The sequence below is a fragment of the Mus pahari genome, chromosome 4 (assembly GCF_900095145.1).
Source record: "Mus pahari chromosome 4, PAHARI_EIJ_v1.1, whole genome shotgun sequence".
Lineage (NCBI taxonomy): Eukaryota > Metazoa > Chordata > Mammalia > Rodentia > Muridae > Mus > Mus pahari.
In genome coordinates, this window is record NC_034593.1 from 78,357,485 (window position 1) to 78,378,029 (window position 20,545).

Here is a 20,545-nt window from a genome sequence, read left to right on the forward strand (position 1 = left end):
CAGTGGCAAATGGGGATGCTGTTTGGAGCATTTAGCAGGTCCTATAGGTGAATCACAGAGGGATAGGTGAATAACAGAGGAGACCTTTGGGGTTTTGTAGCAAGGCTCTACCATCATCTATAGACAACTATTCCCCCTCTGAAAGCTGTTGGGCCTTAGTGGAAACTGAACATTTGACAATGAGCCATCAAGTTACCAGGGAATCTGAGCTTCCCATAATGAACTGGGTGTTATTGGCCCTGCCAAGTCATAAGTAGAATGTGCACAGTAGAAATGTATTAAATATATATATATATATATATATATATATATATATATATATATATATGATACAGAAATGTATTAAATGTTTATGCCATTAGGTCCTGAAGGCACAATGAAGAAGTTTCCCAAATGCCTAGGGTTTCTACTCCTGTTACAATGTCCCATCTTCTGCCAAGCATGAGCCTACAGTCTTATGGGGTGTTGCCTATGATTGGTTAGCAGAGGAGGACAGGACTAGAGCCTGATTTACTTAAGGTTCTGCATGTTACAGGCCTTACCCAGAAGTGGACACTTGCAACATTATAACTCTTTTCTGGGACAACTCTGGAAGACACTGGAGAAAAGAAACCTTTAGAGTTGGAAGAACTTCAGGCAGTACACTTAGTACTACAATTTGATAAAAGGAGAAATAGTCAGATGTGTATCTTAGTTAGGGTTTCTTTGGTTGCAACAAAATACCATGACCAAAAAGAAAGTTAGGGAGAAAAGAGTTTATTCAGCTTACACTTCCAGATCATAGTCCATCATTGGAAGAAGTTAGGACAGGAACTCAAGCAGGACTGGAACCTGGAGGCGGGAGCTGATACAGAGGCCATGAAGGGGAGCTGCCTACTGACTTGCATCGTATAGCTTGCTCAGCCTGCTTTTTTATAGAATCCAGGACCACCATCCCAGGGATGGCTGTGGGCATAAATTTTTTACAACCTAATTTTAATAAGGGTTCCACCTCTCCTTTAGCCCACCACCCAGCAGAAGCAGTGGAAGAGAAAATTTATTAGGCTATGGGGGAAATGGACCTGTTCAGCAATAGTTCTTTCGGGGCAAGCTTGATCTTCTTGGGCACCAATTCAGTCCTATAGCAAGCACCAAATAGGATTCAGCAGCTTCAGACCAGTCCTCTAGGCAGGCAGACAACAGGCACGAACCAGAAGCTACAGTCCAGTCCTTCAGCAAGCAGACACCAGGTACAAACCAGCAACTGTAGTTCAATCCTGAAGAAACCACCAGGTTCACCAACTGGCCTGAGGAGATGCTGAAGAATTGTCAAGCTACCACAGGAACCTTGAGAGCAGTTCTTGGGCAAGTTTCTCTCAATGGTGGTGTTATCACAGTTTGAGCTCAACCACGCTATGTAAGGTGAACCAATACATGCATGTTGTTAGTGAAGAATAGGGAGGTGGGATAAACCAAACCAAAGCTAAGTGCTCATCTCCCACTGTCTGTGGGGTCATATTTACACTCTTTCATCAAGAGTCCTTTCACATGTTTGCTATATCAAAACATCCTTTCACCTGTGTGCCCCAGCAAAACACCATTTGACAAAACTAACTTTCCAAAAACTAGAAGTTTCCACTTCAGATAGCACTACCTAAAATGGGCTATGCTATCCCCCATTGATCATTAATTAAGAAAATGCCTTATAACTGGATCTCATGGAGGCATTTCCTCGACTGAGTCTCCTTTCTCTTTGATGACTCTAGGTTATATCAAGTTCACACACACACACACACACACACACACACACACGCATCACCCAGTACAATGTCCAGTTGTTCACTGATTCATGGGCTGTAGCCAATGAATTGGCTAGATGATCAGGGACTTGCAAAGGCACATGATTGCAAAGCTGGTAAGAAAGACATCTAGAGAAGAAGTATGTGGATAGATCTCTCCAAATGGGCAAAGAAGGTGAAGGCACATGTGGCTCATGTAAATGCTCACCAAAAGGCGACTTCAGCAGAAGAGGAGTTCAATGAGCCAATAGACTGTATGATTTGTTCTAGACAGCCTCTTTCCCTATCCATTCCTGCAGTTGCCCGATGAACAAAGTGGCCATGGTTGCAGAGGTGGGAGTTATGCACCAACTAGACAACATGGACTTCACGCACCAAGACTGTCCTGGCTACAACTGCTGCTGAGTTCCAGATCTGCCAACAGCAGAGACCATCACTGAGCCCCACATGTGGCACCATTCCCTAAGGTGACCAGCCAGGAACCTGGTGGCAAGTTGACTGCATTGGACCACTTCCTCCGTTGAAAGGACAATGTTTTGTTCTTACTGGAGTCGAAACTTACTCTGGTCATAGATTTTCCTTTCCTGCATGCAATGCTTCTGCCAAAACCATCATCCATGGACTTGCGGGATGCATTATTCAGCATCGTGGCATCCCACACAGTATTGCTTCTGACCAAGGAACTCAATTCACAGCCAGAGAAGTGCAACAGTGGGCCCACAATCATGGAATCCACTGGCCTTACCATGTTCCCCACCATCCTGAAGCAGCCAGTCTGACAGAAAGATGGAATGGCCTTTTGAAGAAACAGCTATAGCACCAATTAGGTGGCAGCAGCACGGAGGGCTGGGGCAGGGTTCTCCAGAAGGCAGTATGTGCTTTGAATCAGCATCTGATATATGATACTGTTTCTCCTAGAGCCAGGATCCACTGTCCAGGAATTAAGGGGTGGAAAAGGGAATAGTTCTGCTGCTATAGTTACCACTACAGTCCAGATGTGGAGAGGATACATGTGAGAGATGGTCTGAAGACAATGAGTCCACTTCTAGTCCTGACTTTTGAGGTAGGAAGACATATCTCTAATCCAGACCTTGAGGTAGGAAGACAGACCTTTAATCTATATGGCTGTTTGTTTTGTTTTGTTTTGTTTTGTTGGGGGGGGTGAGACAGGGTTTCTCTGTATAGCCCTGCTGTCCTGGAACTCACTTTATAGACCAGGCTGGCCTCTAACTCAGAAATCCACCTGCCTCTGCCTCCTGAGTACTGGGATTAAAGGTGTTCACCATCATGCCCTGGTTTCTTCTCCTTGTTTTTTTGTTTGTTTGGTTGGTTGGTTTGTTTGTTTGCTTGCTTGTTTTTTGTTTTTTAATGCCCATCTCTGACTATTTCCCAGAATTCTCTTTATCCCTTCGGGACACCTCCTATTTCCTGCCTCAGCTCATTGGCCATAAGCTTTTTTATTGACAGGTGATACTTATAAGAGATTCTCTCTACATGTCACTTTTAAATAGCCTAGCACAAAGTTTCAGGGCTTGGAGAAAATATAACCAGGCTTTCTGCTATAATGTAACATGAATGGGCTCTAATTCAATTCCCAATAGAGCCCTTGTTCCTATGAGGAGTCACAGACACCCTTCAGCCATTTTAGTTTTCTGAGCTACCATCAGAATTAAAATAAAAGGGATAATAAGTTAAGAGCAAGTCAGAGAACAGGCCGAAGCTTATGGCCTGGGCACTTATTAACAAATAATTGGTCTCAGAGTTGTTATTTCTGGGAATTAAATGGACAGGAAGAAAAACTTGATTATTTTACAGTGATAGAGTAATTAATGTGGCAGGGACCATTTCAAGGCACCCCAGCATTCAGGAAGCAGCATGAATGTCACTGGCTACTCTTAATGAAGTTACAGTCACTATAGAAGCCAGAAGCAATACAGGAAGATGTGAAAACATTGCACTTTGGGCAGAAAAGCCCAGGTAGGGCTGAGGCTAAGGACCACATGAAGAGATGACCAATGTTTAAAAGGAAACCAAGTGCCAGGCACGTGCCTTGCTTTAATCCTAGCCCTCTTTGGGAGGCAAAGACAGGCAGATCTCCATAAGTTTGAGAGCAGCTTGATCTACAGAAATTTCAGGCCAGCTAGAGCCACATAGTGAAACTCTGTCTCAAAAAGCAAACAAACAAAGAATGAAAGAAATAAAAAGAAGTCAAGAACCATGAGCCAGAACAACAGGAAAGATGTCTTGAAGACATCTCAGAAATCATCAGACTCCACTGAGTAAGGGATAAAGGTGTCAGCTAAGACTTCCTCTTAAGGAGAGAGCCCTGCTGGAGCCCTGCGCTCCCAGGGATTCACCGCTCCAGGCTCAGCCATACAGCTGAAAGACAAGGGTGTCTGACTACAGCCCCCTCCTAGCGGTAGAGCTTGGTATTGTCCACGAGTGTTGATGGCACTCAGAATGTTAGAATTAAAAGATGATGGAGCTTCCACTCAGATTTGGGAGGAAAGCCTGGGGTGCCAGGCAGTGTATATAGAAGGAGCAGATGCCCTGGGAGCAGCTATGAGAAGGTCATAGGTGAAAGTGTAAGAGTGGAACCAGAGATTCCCTGCCAAACCCAGAAAGGTAGAAATGGCAGGATCTGCCCGGCGTGGTGGCTCACGCCTTTAATCCCAGTACTCGGGAGGCAGAGGCAGGCGGATTTCTGAGTTCGAGGCCAGCCTGGTTTACAAAGTGAGTTCCAGGACAGCCAGGGCTACAGAGAGAAACCCTGTCTCGAAAAAAAAAAAAGAAAAGAAAAGAAAAAGAAATGGCAGGATCAGGGCTGCAGGCAGTGAGCAGAGCTAACTGGTGAGAGGGGCCACATGGATTGCAACCAGCAAGGCCACAGAAAGGATGCTGTATGTCCAAATGTCAAACATGAAGTTGCAGGGTTTAAATGATCAGTGTGGGCATTTGGTCTTGCTTGGTCAGGTCCCTCCCTATACCTCTGTTCTCTTTTGAAATGAGAATGTTTGCTCTGTGTTGTATTTTGGAAGTGTGTGGCTCTATTTTGATTCTACAGGGACCTGCAGCTAAGAGTTTGCCTTGCATCTCAGAGGACTTTGAATTTGGACTTTTGAACAATGTTAACAGACTGGGTACTGCTGGGAATGGACAGAATGCATCTTGCTGGGGGTGGGGGAGACAGATACCAGAGCAGGTGTCAAGTTGCCAATGGAATAGATTTGTGCTTTTAATCTTCATTGTCAACTTGGTGGGATTGATAGATGCAGAGATTACTAGAGGACTCTTCTGGACTGGTCTGAGAGGGTGTTCCCAGAGAGAACTAAATAAAGGGTGAAGGCTTTCCCTGAACATGGATTATACCATAGAATAGACCAAGGCCCTGGAGAAATGGAAGAAAGCTAGCCAGCAAAGCCAGCTCTCTGCTTCCAGGCTGCTCTGCTGTGCCTTGCCCTTCCCAGCACAGTGGACTGAGATGGGAAACTGGGAGCTAAAATAAGTCTTTGTCCCCTATAGATGCTTCACTCCTGTATTTTGAAGCAGAGTTAGAGAGACATCGGTAGACTAGGAAAACGTAAGTTGGTTCCCTGAGATGAATGCTTCCTGCTCACAGAAAACATGGGGAGGAGAAATGCTGTGAAGACACGGGGGCTTGTATCCAACCAGGACAAACAGGCCAAAGAGGAGGACCCAGGGCCTATAAAATACCCGAAGCCAGCAGCTATGTAATGGACTTCTGGACTTGGCTTCTCCCATCCATCCCGAATGTGCAAAGGCTGTTACTTTTCTTCTCTCTGCTAGTGGGGTGGTTACTGAACAGTGGCAGGAGGAGAGTGTTCTACAGGCAGGGACTCCCTGAGGTGTCTCTTCATACTGCCAAGCAACTGATGACCTAACGGATGACTCTGTTAAGCAGCAGGGCCAGGGCAGCTTCGGATGGAGACACTTGGGAAATAAAGCTTCAGATGCTCTTACTGGAAACAGCTCCGACCTAAGTGCTGCTGGAGACGGGCGGTGAGGAAGGACCCATGACTGTCAGTTACAGCTCCTGGACCAGTCACAGTCAGGAACCTGACACCTTGTTCACTAATTCTTCTGGGTCACTCTCTAAGAAAGCTGTCATAACCACCAATTGAATAGGAACATTGTTTCTGCCCAGGTCTCTAGCTCCCTCCTTCTGGGAAGTGGGGTAAGTAAGAAGTTAAGCACTGACTGCTCTTCCAAAGGTCTTGAGTTCAGCAACTACATGGTGGCTCACAACCATCTGTAATGAGATCTGATGACTTCTTCTGGTGTATCTGAAGACAGCTACAGTGTACTTAGATATAATAATAAATAAATCTTAAAAAAACTTAATTCTATTCCTCTCTCTCTCTCTCTCTCTCTCTTTCAAAAAAAATTATATTTTAAAAACAAAAAAAAAAAAAAAAAAACAAAAAAAAAAGACTTTCTGAGACAGGGCCTCTCCTAAGCAACCCTGGCTGTTCTGGAACTTGCTGTGTAGATCAGGTTAGCCTCAAACTCACGGAGATCCTGCCTGTCTGAGCTAAGGTGTGTATCACCGTGCCCAGTGAGAATGTCTTTTAGTTTTTAACAGAACACATTAAAACTGAAAATTGTAGAAAGGGTCGAGGATTGACTGTGTCAAACATCAATTGTGTATTTTGCTTTAGGATCTTTTGTTCTTTGAGGGACGGGGAGTGTTCATTGCAGTTTGCAGGCTACAAGAATCCTTTTTGCAAGGCAGGGTCTCAGATATCCCAGGACGGCCTGGAACTTGTCATGTAGCCTTGAATTTCTGATCCCCCTGATTGTACCTCCTGAGTGCTGGGATTAAAGGCACGTCCAGCCCAGCTCTCCAGTTACACGATGCCAGGTTTATTTAGTGCTGGAGATGAAACCTAAGACATCCATGATGGATGTCTTAGGTTTCATCTCAGCACACTAGCAACTGAGCCCACATCCATAACCCCCTCAATATCTTTGACTCATTTTCAAAGAGAATGCCTGGTCCTGGTCTCTCCACCACACTTATCAGAGCCTCCCTCCTCACTCTGTTTTGGTTGGTTTTGTAGCCACAACTTCACAAGCTGAAGTCTTCAGAATGACAAGTCTTCACACTCTTTTCTGTTTTTCTGTGTCACTTCTCTCTCTCTCTCTCTCTCTCTCTCTCTCTCTCTCTCTCTCCCCGTTGGTTTGGTTTTTCTCTGTGTAGCCCTGGCTGTCCTGGAACTCACTCTGTGGAAGACCAGGCTGGCCTCAAAATCAGAAATCTGCCTGCCTCTTCCTCCCAAGTGCTGGGATTAAAGGTGTGCGCCACCACGCCTGGCTCAGCTTTCCTTATTTTTTTTTTTAATTTAAAAGCATTATATAGTAATGAACTCACAAACAAAAATATCACACTACTAAATTAAAGTAGCCACTCAAATAAACACTTGCCCAATCCCAAACTCTATAAACCAGGTATAAATTCCATCTCATGGAGTGAACCTTAAATCCAATCAGAAAGTGATTGGCTACTCCCATAACGTTTGTGCCAGAGTTACACCAGTGTACCTTGCAGGCAGGTCTCTATTGAGGTATCAGTTGCAGATAGATCTCCTATGCAATTAGAATGGCCACTCTGAAACTGTGGGGCTTTGCTCATGATTTTTTTTTTTTTTTGGTTTTTCGAGACAGGGTTTCTCTGTGAACCCCTGGCTGTCCTGGAACTCACTCTGTAGACCAGGCTGGCCTCGAACTCAGAAATCCACCTGCCTCTGCCTCCCGAGTGCTGGGATTGGATTAAACGCGTGTGCCACCACGCCCAGCTTTGCTCATGATTTTAAGCATTAGCTGTCAATTACACTTTTATGCACTTAACCACTACAAAAAAAAAAAAAAAAAGACATAGTTGAGACCGGAGCGATTGCCCTTATATCCTTTCACAGCTTTGCCTGCACTGCATCCTTCCTGCCCACCCTCTTTCTTTTCTTAAAATGAAAATTTTCATACAATGTATTTTGTTTCCATTTGAACAGATCTTCCACCTCCCTAGCCACCCAACTTTATGTTCTTTCTTCTTTCTCTTTCAAAAACAAACCAAAAAATAAAAATAAAATCCACAAAACTAAAATCAAAAGAAACAAGCAAAAGACCAATAAGGAAGAAAACAAAACAAAACGAAATGAAAATAAAGCAAATAAAACAAAGTACCATTGCATTCATTTTGTTTTGGCCAACTGACTACTTGTGGGCATGGGGCCTTTCCTAGGGTGTGGTTGATATACCCAGTGATACTCCATTGGAGAAAACTGACTTTCCCTTTGTCAGAAGGTACCAACCAGAGACAGCTTCCTGGTTAGAGAAAGAAGCCTGTGCCCACTTCCCCATCTTAGCCAGGATCTGTCTAGCTTGAATCTCCTCAGATCCCATGTATGTTGCCACAGTCTCTGAAGGTTACATCAAGAATACAGTTTCCTTGAAGACGTTCATTGACTCTGGCTCTTACAATCTTTCCACTGCTCCTTTCAAATAGACCCTGAGCCTTTAGGGGTTGGGATTCCATTTAGTACTGAATGCTCCAAAGTTTCTCTCTTTGTACTTTTTCCAGTCATGGGTCTCCATATTAATTTCCATCTACTGCAAGAAAAAGCCTCTCTGATGTGGGTTACTCCAAGCACTGATCTATGTACGGGAATAGCAGTGTGTCATTAGGGTTCTTTTAGGTTTTGTTTGGTTTTGTAAGACATCCCCTTAGTAGAATAATAGCAGTAAGTTTGCCCCTAGCCACTTGACCTATCTAGTCTCAGGTTCTTGGCCACTTTAACAGTATCAGGTATGAGTTCCATCTTATAGAGTGAACCTTAAATCCAATCAGAAAGTGACTGGCTATTCCCATAACGTTTGTACCACTATAATGCCAATATATCTTCAGGCAGTAGGATGCAGATTATAGCTAGTATTACACATGAAAGTCAGTAGGGGTCCAGCTTCTACTTGGGCATCCAATCAACTTCTCCATGTTTAATGCCAGAAATAAGTGTTGCTTTAAGTTAGAGAGCCTTACCATCAAGTTGTGGAGAACATCAAAAGATTTGGCAATAGTCTGTGATGTTTGGGGGTGTCTTAGTTCAGGTTTTACTGCTGTGAAAAGACATCATGACCAAGGCAATTCTTATAAGGACAACACTTAATTGGGGCTGGCTTACAGGTTCAGAGGTTCAGTGCATTGTCATCAAGGCAGGAAGAAGCATGGCAGCATCCAGGCAGGCATTGTGCAGGAGGAACTGAGAATTCTAGATTCGTTTCAAAGGCAAACAGGAGAAGACTGACTTCCAGGCAGCTAGGACGAGGGTATCAAAGCCCACGCCCACAGTGACAAACCTACTTCAACAAGGCCACACCTCCTAATAGTGCCACTCCCTGGGCCAAGCATATACACACCATCACAGGGGGTCTCCATGGAGTAGCAGCAATAAACAAGAGAATGCTAATATCTTCATAGGAGGGGATGGCGCCCTCTGGGTGTGTGCCCAGGAGTGAGGTAGCTGAGTCATATTGTAGTTATGTTTTTATTTTTTTGAGGACTCTCTAAACTGATTTCCACAATGACTGTATTAATTTGTAGTCCTGCCAACAGTGAGTAAGCGTTCCTTTCTCTCCCCGTCCTTACCACATCCTCCATGTTCTTGATGCCAGCCATTCTGACTGGAGCCAGGAGGTATCTCAGAGTAGGTTTAAATTGCATTTCCCTGATGACTAGGGATGCTGAATACCTTTTAAAAACAGTTATTGCCCATTGTATTTCTTCTGAAAACTCTCTAGTCAACTTACTGCCCATTTGTTGACTGGTAGTTTTCTTTCCTTGATATGTTATTTCTGCAATTCATTCTGAATTCTGGATATATAAGTCCCTTGGGTTTTTTGTGGGGTTGATTTTTGTTTTGTTTTGTTTTTGATATATGTAAACCAGCTGGCCTTGAACTCATTGAGATCTGTGTGCTCCTCAAGGGCTGCATGCAGCCATGCCCCAGTTTCTGGTATTTCCCTTTACTGTATAGAAACTCTTTTTTTTTTTTTTTTTTTTTTTTTTCCCCTTTGGTTTTTCGAGACAGGGTTTCTCTATGTAGCTTTGGCTGTCCTGGAACTCACTNTGTAGACCAGGCTGGCCTCAAACTCAGAAATCCACCTGCCTCTGCCTCCCAAGTGCTGGGATTAAAGGCGTGCGCCACCACGCCAGGCCCCGTAAAGAAACTTTTATTTTTTGTGTTGTGCCGTCTTTAATACTCAGGACTAGTTCCTGTAACCTTGGTATTCTGTTCAGAAAGTTCTTGCCTACCCCAGAGTCTTGCAGTTTTCTTCTAGAAGTTTCCATTCTTAAATTAAGGTCTTGGCTCCAATTTGAATTGATTTTTGTTCAAAAGGAGAGATGTAAATCTAATTTTATTATTTTGCACGTGGATATTTAATTTTGCCAGCACAGTTTGTTGCATAGGATTCTTTTCACTGCATGCTTTTGAAGTGGAAATTTTTTGTTTCATTGGAAAGTCAGTGATGTCAAATGATGTTTTGCTGGGGCACATGGGTGAAAGGATGTTTTGCCAAACAGACACATGAAATAATGTTTTGCTGAAGTGGTCACAGGTGAAAGGAACTTTTGCCATAGCAGACACGTGAAAGGATGCGTGATGAAGGGATATAAATATGACACACACACACCCCAGACAGTGGGAGCTAGAACAATGGTTTGCTTTGCTCTGCCTTGCTATTCTTTGCTGACGACACGCATGTATTGGTTTGCCTTATATTGCATTGCTGAGCTCTGCCTGTGGTGAGAAACTCGCCAGAGAACTTGTCCTGAGGTTCCTGCGGCTTCTTGCCATTTCCTCGGCCTCCGGCAGGTTGGCAATCCTTTTGGATTCTTCGGGATTGAACTTCAGTTGCTGATTCATGTTTGGTGTTTGTTACTGGACTGGACTGCTGATATCCTGACAATGAAGACTGGACTCACCCCCCAAAGAACTCTTTCTAAACAGGTCCACTTTCCCCATGCCCTAATAACCTTTCTTTTCCACTACCTCTGGTGGGTGGCAGGCTAGAGGGGACGTTGAACACTTATTAAAGTAGGCTGAGAAAAATTTATGCCTGTATGCTTTTGTCTCCTTTGTCAAAAATTAAGGGGACATAGCTCTGGGAGCTTCTTTCCATGGTCTCTGCTCTCTTGCCCTGACATAACCCTCCTTTCATGCCAGCACCAGGATGCCTTTATCATCATGACTAGGTCAGATGTTGGCTATTGTGATATTCCAGCTGTGGTCTTTGTTGTTTGTCTGTCTGTTTGTTTTCCACATGATATATATATATATATATATATATATATATATATATATATATATATATATATATATATATATATATATATATCACTAGCAGCGCTAGAACTCACTCTGTAAACCAGGCTGCTCTCAAACTCAGAGGTCCCCCCTGCCTTCTGAGTGCTAGGCCTGGGATAAAAGATATGCTGTCTTTTACATTTCTAAATAATGCTAAATACTATGATGTGGGTCATAGAATCTGGTTTCCTGGGTAGATGCCAAAAGATGCAGAAGACCCTGCCTGTCCAGTATATCCTGCCTCTGGCATGCAAGTCCTACCTCTTACAAGCTCCACAGCCTCCCAAGATAGCAACTACTTGCTTGGAAGCACACAACGGACAAAGCTGTGAGATACTCATAGTCGACCCCAACAGCCAATCCTGCCATTTCTAGCAGTCACCTGTTTAGTTAGAGAATCCCCTAATGTTGCTTAGTATTGCCCTAATCTGAATCCACCAACTGCTCAAAGACGGATATCAAGCCCCTCCTCTCCAACCCAGGCCTCGTGGGTCCCACATAGCTAACACAGTCCCCAGCAGCTGGAGCAATGGCTCCGTGAGCAAAGTCCCTGCTATACAAGCATTTAGACCTGAGATAGGAACCTCAGTGTGCACATGAAAACGAGGCGCCTGTCTGTGGCCCCAGTGCTGGTTTAAGAGGGGATGAGTGAATCCCAGGAAATTAACTGACCTGCCAGTCTAGCTGAAATTATGAGCTCAAGGCTCAGTGAAAGACCTTGTCTCAATAAGGTGGAGAATGGTTGGGGAAGCCACTTGCCTCAACCTTTAGTTTCCTTGTTACACACATAGGCAAGTGCACCTGCGGTATAACCCATATGTTGAGCACAGACACATATACATATATACACAAAAGTCCTTCCAGAGATCTGACCCACATCCTTCCTGTTGCAGCTCTGCCCCCACTTGCCTCATGTATCTCCTCAATGCAAACTTCTGAGTATGAATCTCTGAGAAGCCTTATAACGCTTTTGGAGAGGGGACAAAGGTCAGATAGCAAAGGTCACCTCACACCTAACAGACTAACCCACCACTACCTCAAGTGCCTGGCTTCCAGAGGCAGGACTGGTGTCTTACGCATGCACTTTCCATGACGTGGGTCCTTTTCAAGACAAAGGAGGTGGGTAAAGCGACATTTCCTGTCCCCGGGGGAAGGAGGGAGAGGAGAGATGAGCCACTGCTGAGTGTGCACCTCTTTCGAGAGCACACACACCTGCTTTCTATGGAGTTCTGCTTGGCCCAGCCATGCCCCCCAGGTACGTGTAAAGTTCTCTCCCTGATCCCTTCATGAGCCCGAGCCCCCACTTCACAGCTAAGCAGTTGACCCAAGCCAGAGCTGCCATCATGTCTACTGCTTCTGCTCCATCTCTGGGGCTCCACATCTCTGCATTCCCTGAGGGCAGGGGACAGGATCCCAAGAGATTTTTAGGAGACTGGAGCGGGAGGGTGAAAGACGGAGGAGTCTAGATCAAGGGAAGGCCTGGCCTACGGGACTACTCTCTATGGGGCTTCCAGGCCTCAGAGCCTCAGCCTAGTCCCCAGGGTTCTCGTTTTTGCTGACAACCCTTCTGTTGCCACCAGTCCCTTTGAAACTCCTTAACTCCTTATTCCTATCCCTGGGATCCACACCCGCTACCTCCCTGATACACACTTGCACTTCTGTCCTCATGACTGTCCCTGTCAGGAAAAGCCCCTTTGGAGATGTTTAAGAGCCTCTGGGAAACCCCAGCAGCCTCCCTTGTGCCAACAGGGAATCATGAAGCTACCTCGTCAACCTTCAGCACCTTCCAGCCCGTGAACCCGACCCAGAGGAGATGCCAGGACTTGGGTTGTGGGAACAGGCCCAGCATGCATGCTCTGAAGGAACAGGGGGTTCAGCTCAGCCCCAGAGCCACCCACACGGTGGTGAGTAGAAACCCGGGTGGGTGCATCTGCCTCATCCACCGTCATCCCCTCAAGGATGAGGGTGTGCACATGAACCCATGTCAAAACGCAAGCCCACAGGAATAAATGGCTAGCTGGGGACAGGAAGCAGGAAGTGGGGAGTGCCTTCCTTCTGTACATAGCTACCCACTTGCCCTCAGTTTCTCTGGCCCTGAAAATCTCAGGCCTAGTCATCAGGGAACCAGGACACAGTACACTGACACCAAATGCAACTGTCTGCATGCTGTGCCAGCACCTCCATTTGCCCAGAGCATTCCAGATCTTTCTTCAGTCCCCATTCCTCTCACCCACCAGCTCAGTCTCCTTTATTAGAGATGAAGCCACCCTCCCCTTGGCCTGAGGTGACTTTCCTGCCCCCTGGGGCCAGTATGGAAGATACAGAAGGAATTTAAGTCAGTGGCCTTGGAAAGAACTTTCTGGGCAATCTCACCCTAAAGTAGACTGGGGGAGAGGCTGGGATGAGGATAAACAGGAGACAGCTTGGTGTCAGAAGTCCTCTAATCGTGGCCACTTCTGTTCCTGACTTCTCATGTCCAGGCCTCTGCCTCAGCCCCAGGAGCTGCCTGGCTCCTAGGGAATGCCGACAGGGCAGAAGAGTTGCCTGGGAAAGGTGACCTGTCATTGCAAGCCGAGACCAGAGCATGGGTCCAGAAGACCCAGGCCCACTGGCTCTTGGTCAAGACTGCCCCTCTTTGGTTCCATGGCTTCATCACCAGAAGGTGAGTCACAGAGGAAGAAACCCCCAGAAGCCACAGGGTCCTGAGTCACTCAGGGAAATCCTGACAGCAAGGACTCTAGTTTTCCAGGCCTCCGTCTCTCTCAGCTCTCTCTCCTCCATTTCCTCGCTCTCATTTAAACATGCCGGAAGAGGGCATCAGATCCCATTGCAGATGGTTGTGAGCCACCATGTGGTTTCTGGGAATTGAACTCAGGACCTCAGGAAGAGCAGTCAGTGCTCTTAACCTCTGAGCCATCTCTCCAGCCGGATTCTCCATTTCTCAATCCTCTTCTCTTTCATTATCTCCAGCTTTCGACTTCTAAACTCTATTAACTGTAACTACCATGTCTGTTGCTGCTGCGGCTCCCCCTCCATGCTACCCTGCAGATGAAGCCTAGGGTCTTTTGAGCAGGACTCCTGTCCCCTCGTCTTCACTTAGTCTTGGTAGGCTTGCTTGGAGTGGAGGTGAGGGGTCCCTTAAGAGAGGAGACAGAAATGAGGTCGCAAGAGTCCAAACCAGCCCCACACTTCTCTCCAGGGAAGCCGAGAGGCTGCTGCAGCCCCAGCCTCTAGGATGCTATCTGGTGCGCTTCAGTGAGAGCGCTGTGACCTTCGTGCTGTCCTACAGGTGAGGGGCGGTCCTCCTTGACCAGATGGAGGCGGGACTTCCTGCTAAGGGGCAAGCCCCTGTGCTTACCCACTCTCTCCAAGGAGGGCTCAGGGTTCTTCCCCTCCTCAGCCTGGTGGGGGAAGAAATGGCAAGTCTGACTCAAAGTGGCCCCTCCAGGAGCCAGACCTGCTGCCGTCACTTCCTCCTCGCTCAGCTAGGGGACGGGCGCCACGTGGTGCTGGGTGAAGACAGTGCCCATGCGCAGCTTCAGGACCTGCTTCAACATTACACAGAGTGCCCCCTCAGCCCCTACGGAGAGATGCTCACCCAACCCCTTGCACGACAGGTGAGCCCTTTACCCAAGTCCCATAACAGTGTCACCGCCACCCCCAGCATCCCCACCAGGTCCAGATTAATAGCCTCTTTGCCTTTCTCATCCCAATCCATGACCGGCCAAACTGACTTACCCACACCTTTTCCAGAAAGGTGTCCTTTCACGACCAGACCAGCCACAAACAGCAGGGTAACGACAGGCAGAGAGGCAGTCAAATCAAGTGAAGTTTACTGAATCTCCAAAGCAGGGGTGAATGGGAGAGGTCCCCAGACACTCATAAATCCTACTACAAGCAGCAATGGCAGACAATCCAGCGGTGGGATGATCGTGTGTGGTGGCCGTTAACAGAAGCTGTCATGGAACCTCCACTTTCAAAAAGTGCAGACACTTTAGACCACTGTGTGTTGAGCGAGAGGTTAAACACCGAGGAAATAAACAGTGACAAAGTACATCTATCTATATCTCCTGGCCTTCGTGAGGCATCTATTCTAGGACAAGGCAGATGCCATAAGTGATACGGAGAGTGCACTGATAACAGGAAGGATGCGTGCTAGGAAGAAAGCCAAGCAGAGATGGAGAGCAACGGGGTAGGCAGTATATCACACAGGGACAGCAGAGAAGGTGAGGCACATCTGAACAGAGGCCTGGATGGTGTGAGAGGGAGCGGTGCAGACGGCTGGAGGGAAAGCATTTGGGTTGAAGTTACAGCAGGGGCAAAGACCCTGAAATGAGAGGATGTTTGACGTGTCTGAAGACGGAGCAGTCAGGAAGCAGCCTCCTGGATGATTGATGGCTGGAGAGGTTGGAAGTGAGGTCAGAAGGGTGACTCGACTTAAGGGGGCCCTGTGGCTCTCACAAGGCTCTAAGGTTTTATTCTGAATAAGATTTGATTACACTAGGGAGTTAGAAGCAACAATCCCACCTGACAGGGTAGTGAGGGCCAGACTAGGGGGCAGGAGATGAAGACGGCTACAATGTTTCAGAAGGTGAAGGCCAGGGCCAAACAAGGTCACTGGAGATGAAGACAGCCGCTATGTTAGTGTTTCAGCCATTGATGGCTAGCACGGGGAGGCTGAAGGAGTAAGAGAGGGCCTGCTGGCTGTTTAGAAGGTGGAGCAGGGTCTTTGCAGAACAAATTAAGAACAGAAAGACGTCTAGATGAAGGCTAGAGAAGAAGCCTGTCTGAGCCAGGTGTGGAAACATTTGTAGGCTGAGGTGTCAAGTCGGAAGCTGGGGGCTCAGAAGTAACTGCAGGGGCTTGTCCAGCTCCGGACTACAGTTTCAGTCGCCAGATCCACAGGAGAAAAGGCCACTGGAATCCACAGGACTGGATCCAGTCAGGAACAAAGGTCAGAACAGGAACTAGGCCCAGCACAATCACACTTGAGGGTCTGGATCCTTCTAGAGCAGGAAGCCCTGGCGTGTGCTAGAAAGACTGGGCAAAGAGGCTGCAGAATGGCAAGAGTGGGAACCAGTGGGGAGATGTGTGTACCTGAATGGTGCCGGCTGCGGCTGAGTGCGGGCTCAGAGACGTGAGCCACGGGTGGTGGGCGGAGCACGGCTCGGATTGGTTGGATGGAGAAGGGTGAGGTATTGAAGCTGACCCTCCTGCTGTTTGGGCGGCAGGGTGAGCCTAGCGCTTTCTCAAGGGGAGGGGAGGTACAGGGTAGACACGGGAGAAAGAATTCTCATTTGGATCTAGGAAGCCCTGAGTGGATCGTAGGTCTCCGGAAGTGGAGGGCCCATGGAACCCTGCGTGAAGCAGGCCTTAATGCTGAGCCAAAAACATAACTACCATGGGGTAGCTAGAAGGGAAGGTTCGTCTCTCCTGTGGTGGTCTCTGCCCCTAAGCATGTAGCTTCTGTCTTCATATATTAAGCTTCTTGAGCCTGAAGAAAAAAAGGCCCAGCAATCATGGAGGTTGGTCCCCAGACCAATTGCTTTGAAGGCAAAGACTCCTAAACCCTCCAAATGAGACTGTCTTGGCCCTGAGTTCCAGAGAGTTCATTGTTAGACACACAGGTCAACAGAGTTTGTTTCTCCATAGTCCCCAGGCCTCCTCCACGCCTCCACCCCTCCTCTCTCACAGAGAGCCCAGCCCACAGCACACTTTTTTCCCCCCACTCTCTCCCATCCTCTCCGGCCTAATTGCTGTTCCGGGATCACCTGATGCCCCCACCCTGCCCCAACCCTGCAGGCCTCCCTTCTTTTCCTGCAGACAGCTGAGCCTGCTGGGCTTTCCCTAAGGGCTGAATCAGACTCTGGAAGCAAAAGACAGAATCCGGACACCCAGCTCAGCCTGCTCCTCCAACAGGGCCAGGCCCAGGCCTCAGGACACACAGAGAAAGTGTGTGTCTCCCAACAGAAGGAGGTACTGGAATGGTCAACTCAACCTGTGGGATGGGGGGTGGAGGGGTGTCAGGGCCTGGAGAGGGGACACAGGACAGAGGAAGAAGCCAGGCTCCCATGGGTAGAAGCTCAGGCTGAGATGGGCCTGGGCTTAGACCCTGTCTCCACGTTTCTCATTAATTCTCTTCCCTGACCTTGCCTTTTCTCCCAAGCCATCCCAGGCGTCCAGGCCCAGGCCCCCCATCCCCGCCAAGCCTCAGCTTCCTCCTGAAGTCTATACAAGTCCGGCTTCACGATCTCATCAAGCCCCACCCATTAACCCCGTCTACCAGGAGCCTGATGAACCCATAGCCTTCTATGCCATGGGGCGGGGCAGCCCTGGAGACGCTCCTAGTAATATCTATGCTGAGGTGGAAGGGCCATCGGGAATGGCACCCATTGGGCACCCCATCCTCCAGAAGTGCTGGTCCCGGCCTACCTCAAGAGGCCAGGGAAGGGGGGTACAGGGAAAGATAAGCTCAAGAAGGCGAGCAGAAAGAGGGAGCCCCTCCTGAACATCGGGCAAGGTGAAGGTCAGCGGGCTGAAGCGAGACAGTGTTCCACACTGCCGAAAACCTTTGCCCAGCTCCAGGCCTGAGGCTGTTCCTGGACATTGGCATGGACTCAGCTTTGTCAAGCCCTACCTGCCCCTACTTCAGGTTTCCTTCAACCTCTCTCCATCCCAGGCTGCCTCTTGTTGGTCAGGCCTTCTTCACACACAAGTGGCACTGACCCAGCTCCCTGGAGAGTGTCACTGCCAGAGGGCTCAGAGGAGGAGGCCGCCACACTGTGTGCTCAGCCTCACAGTTTCCACAGAGTTTCAGTCATGTCTGAAGGTGGTATTCCTATTAAACGAGTCAGACTCTTTCCCTTATACCTGCCTCAGGTCCTACTTCAGGCTTCCTCTCTGCTGCCATCAAAGGTCCCTGCTTGGCCCTCACCAGCCCAGCTCACCTGTACCCTACCAGTGACTGCCTTCTTAACCCTGGGTCCATCCAGGCTCTGCCAGGGTTCCCAAGCCACTCCAACATCAATTGAACCAACCTCACTCGCACCCTGTGCGCACACATACACACACACATGCACACGCACCACGCACAATGTCCGCCTGTGTTCCACACCCTGATTGATTAACCCCCAGCACCCAAGCTATCCAGCCAGAAATGTGGGGTCCCTAAACATCTCCACCCCCTTTTCTTCTGTCTCTGTCCGTCAATACGTCTGCCCTGTTGCCTCTCCCTCCTGAGTTCTGGGATTACCAGTGTGTGCTCATACAGTGTGTGGGATCAAACTTGGGGCTTGGTACATGCTAGGCAAGCACTCTATCATCTGAGCCACACCGTGATTTCGCTAAGAGTGGCTTAACTGCCTTTCAAGTACCAGGCTTGTCAGCTCTAACCTGTTCTTCCCCGGGGAAGCCAGAATGGGCTTTCTGAGGCAGCTGCCTGGCCCTCCAGCTCTTCCATAGTGAGGCGAGGTCCTACTTCGTGAGCCCCACTCCAAGCACTCCCACTATATTTCTCCAAACTCACAAAAGGATACCACGCCTCTTCACTGACCTCAGTCCTGCCCACGGCAGTCCCTACAAGCCCACCCTTCTGCTGCCTGGCAACCCTTAACCCCACTCAAGACCACGTGCCCTTCCCCCTGCAAAGCCTTCCCTGGCCTGACTTCCCTACACACCCTTGCCAGACCCCTGATCAGTCAAGACTCCCATTGCTCCTTTTTTCTTCTATCTCCCCTTCCTGCAGAGCCTGATTCACTAGAGGCAGCCCCGGGGGATACTCAGCGATCTCTAAAGTGAGGGGGAAGGGAGAAGAGGAGAGGCAGAGGGATGGATAGGAACCTAAATCCCCTCTGGAGGCCAAAGGGTTAAGACCATATACCTTCTCCTAGAGACTGTAGAGGCAGAGGGTATGACCCAGGGCTGTCCCTCTGTCTGCAGAGGACAGATGGTCCAGAGCTGCATTCTGAGGACTGTGTGGCAGAGTAAGGCCCTGTCCTTCGTCATGAACCCCCCTGCCCCTAGAGGCTTGCCCTTTCTAGACAGAGAACATTCATAGCCCCCTCCCCCAGGCCTCATTGGGGATAAGTCTGACCTGGGAGGGTAGCTTGGGGCATTTTGTGTCCCGAGACCTTCACAGACCCCTGGGTCCTGTCTTAGGGAAGGAAGGCAGGTGGGACAGACGACAGGTGAGCAGTTTCATCTGCTACTCGGATAGTGAGGAGGTGTCACCCTGCGTGCCAGCTCCAATCCGTTGGTCTCGGCTGCCTGGAGTGCAGCATTGGAAGGATATTAAGGTCAGATCTAAGCTCAGCAGAAAAGAGCGGGTGACGGATGAGTGGCGTCTGCTGTGGGTGCGGGAAGGAAGGGCGAGCAGTGTTTCCTTCTCTCCTATCAATTAAGTCCAGTTCTCTCATTATGCAAATCATGAAACAAGCCAGAGAAGAAGAATGTCCGGGCCAAGGTCAAGGATTAAAACCCCTGCTCAGTGTTCCCCGTCCGTACCCTGAATCCTCTTCTCCACAAGGGACGGAGGGATTTCCTCAGCTAAGAAGCTGGTTGCTTTCCAGGGTGCTGCACCGGGACCTCCCTGCACCCCAGCTTTCCCTCTCCCCTTAACAAGTCTGCCTTCCTTGCTCCAAAGCAGCCTGGAAGTCAGAGGAACAAATGTGGGATCTGTGCTCCCTCATAGCGACACACACACATGCATACACACACACACACACACACACACACGAATACACACACATACACATGCACACACACATGCATGCATGCACACACACATACAGACACACATACACACACGCATGCATACACACACACATACACACATGCATACACATACACACACACGCATGCATACACACATGCATGCATACACACACATACATACATACACACATACACGTGTGTGCGCACACACGCACATGCACACACACACACACACACACACACACACACACACACACTGCTCCCTTCTGAAAGTCACCAGGAACCAAGGCAAGGAACTGTATGTACTAGGGAAGTCATCCTGCCTCCTGTGCTCTGGTTTTTCCTCCTGAAGAAACTGGACTTTAGGAAACCTTGGCACTCTGAGCCTTCGCATCTGGGCCCCGATCCAATGGCTGCTGTTGTCTGAGAAATGTTTTGGTGAGAACAGATGTTAGAATTTGTTTGTTGGTCCCTGTCTGGCTAATAAATCATCAGCAACAATCTCCCTCCTCAGGAGCCTAAGTCCTTCCAGCTCCTCCCCACCCTTTTCTCTCTCCCACTGTGGTTCATAGGGGTCTAGAGATTCAAAGCCACTTGGGCAAAGTTATTGATCTTTTGGCTGAAAGTTGAAAACCATGAGGACAAGGACACGGGCTCCTTTTACCAAGTGCTTCT

The 20,545-nt window shown here is 48.3% G+C and overlaps 1 protein-coding gene across 2 annotated transcripts; it reads left to right on the forward strand.

Moving 5' to 3' along the window:
* Positions 1 to 12,057: 12,057 nt before the first annotated feature.
* Positions 12,058 to 18,024, forward strand: Sh2d2a (SH2 domain containing 2A). Of its 2 annotated transcripts, none has more exons than XM_021196774.1 (7): positions 12,058 to 12,413; positions 12,908 to 13,062; positions 13,639 to 13,820; positions 14,358 to 14,447; positions 14,607 to 14,775; positions 16,982 to 17,134; positions 17,325 to 18,024. In XM_021196774.1, the coding sequence occupies exons 1-7, from the start codon at positions 12,248 to 12,250 to the stop codon at positions 17,664 to 17,666; spliced, it is 1,257 nt and encodes a 418-aa protein (XP_021052433.1). In that variant the 5' UTR covers positions 12,058 to 12,247; the 3' UTR covers positions 17,667 to 18,024. The 2 variants fall into 2 exon arrangements, with proteins under 2 accessions (XP_021052433.1, XP_021052434.1); XM_021196775.1 differs by having other exon boundaries at positions 12,316 to 12,413; positions 16,982 to 17,110; positions 17,325 to 18,018.
* Positions 18,025 to 20,545: the final 2,521 nt, after the last annotated feature.

Coding starts and splice junctions, on each gene's coding strand:
- Sh2d2a (XM_021196774.1), top strand. CDS start 12,248: ATGACGTGGGTCCTTTTCAAGACAAAGGAGGTGGGTAAAGCGACATTT. Junction 14,448..14,606: donor ACCTTCGTGCTGTCCTACAG/GTGAGGGGCGGT, acceptor TGGCCCCTCCAG/GAGCCAGACCTGCTGCCGTC. Junction 14,776..16,981: donor CCCAACCCCTTGCACGACAG/GTGAGCCCTTTA, acceptor CTTTTCCTGCAG/ACAGCTGAGCCTGCTGGGCT.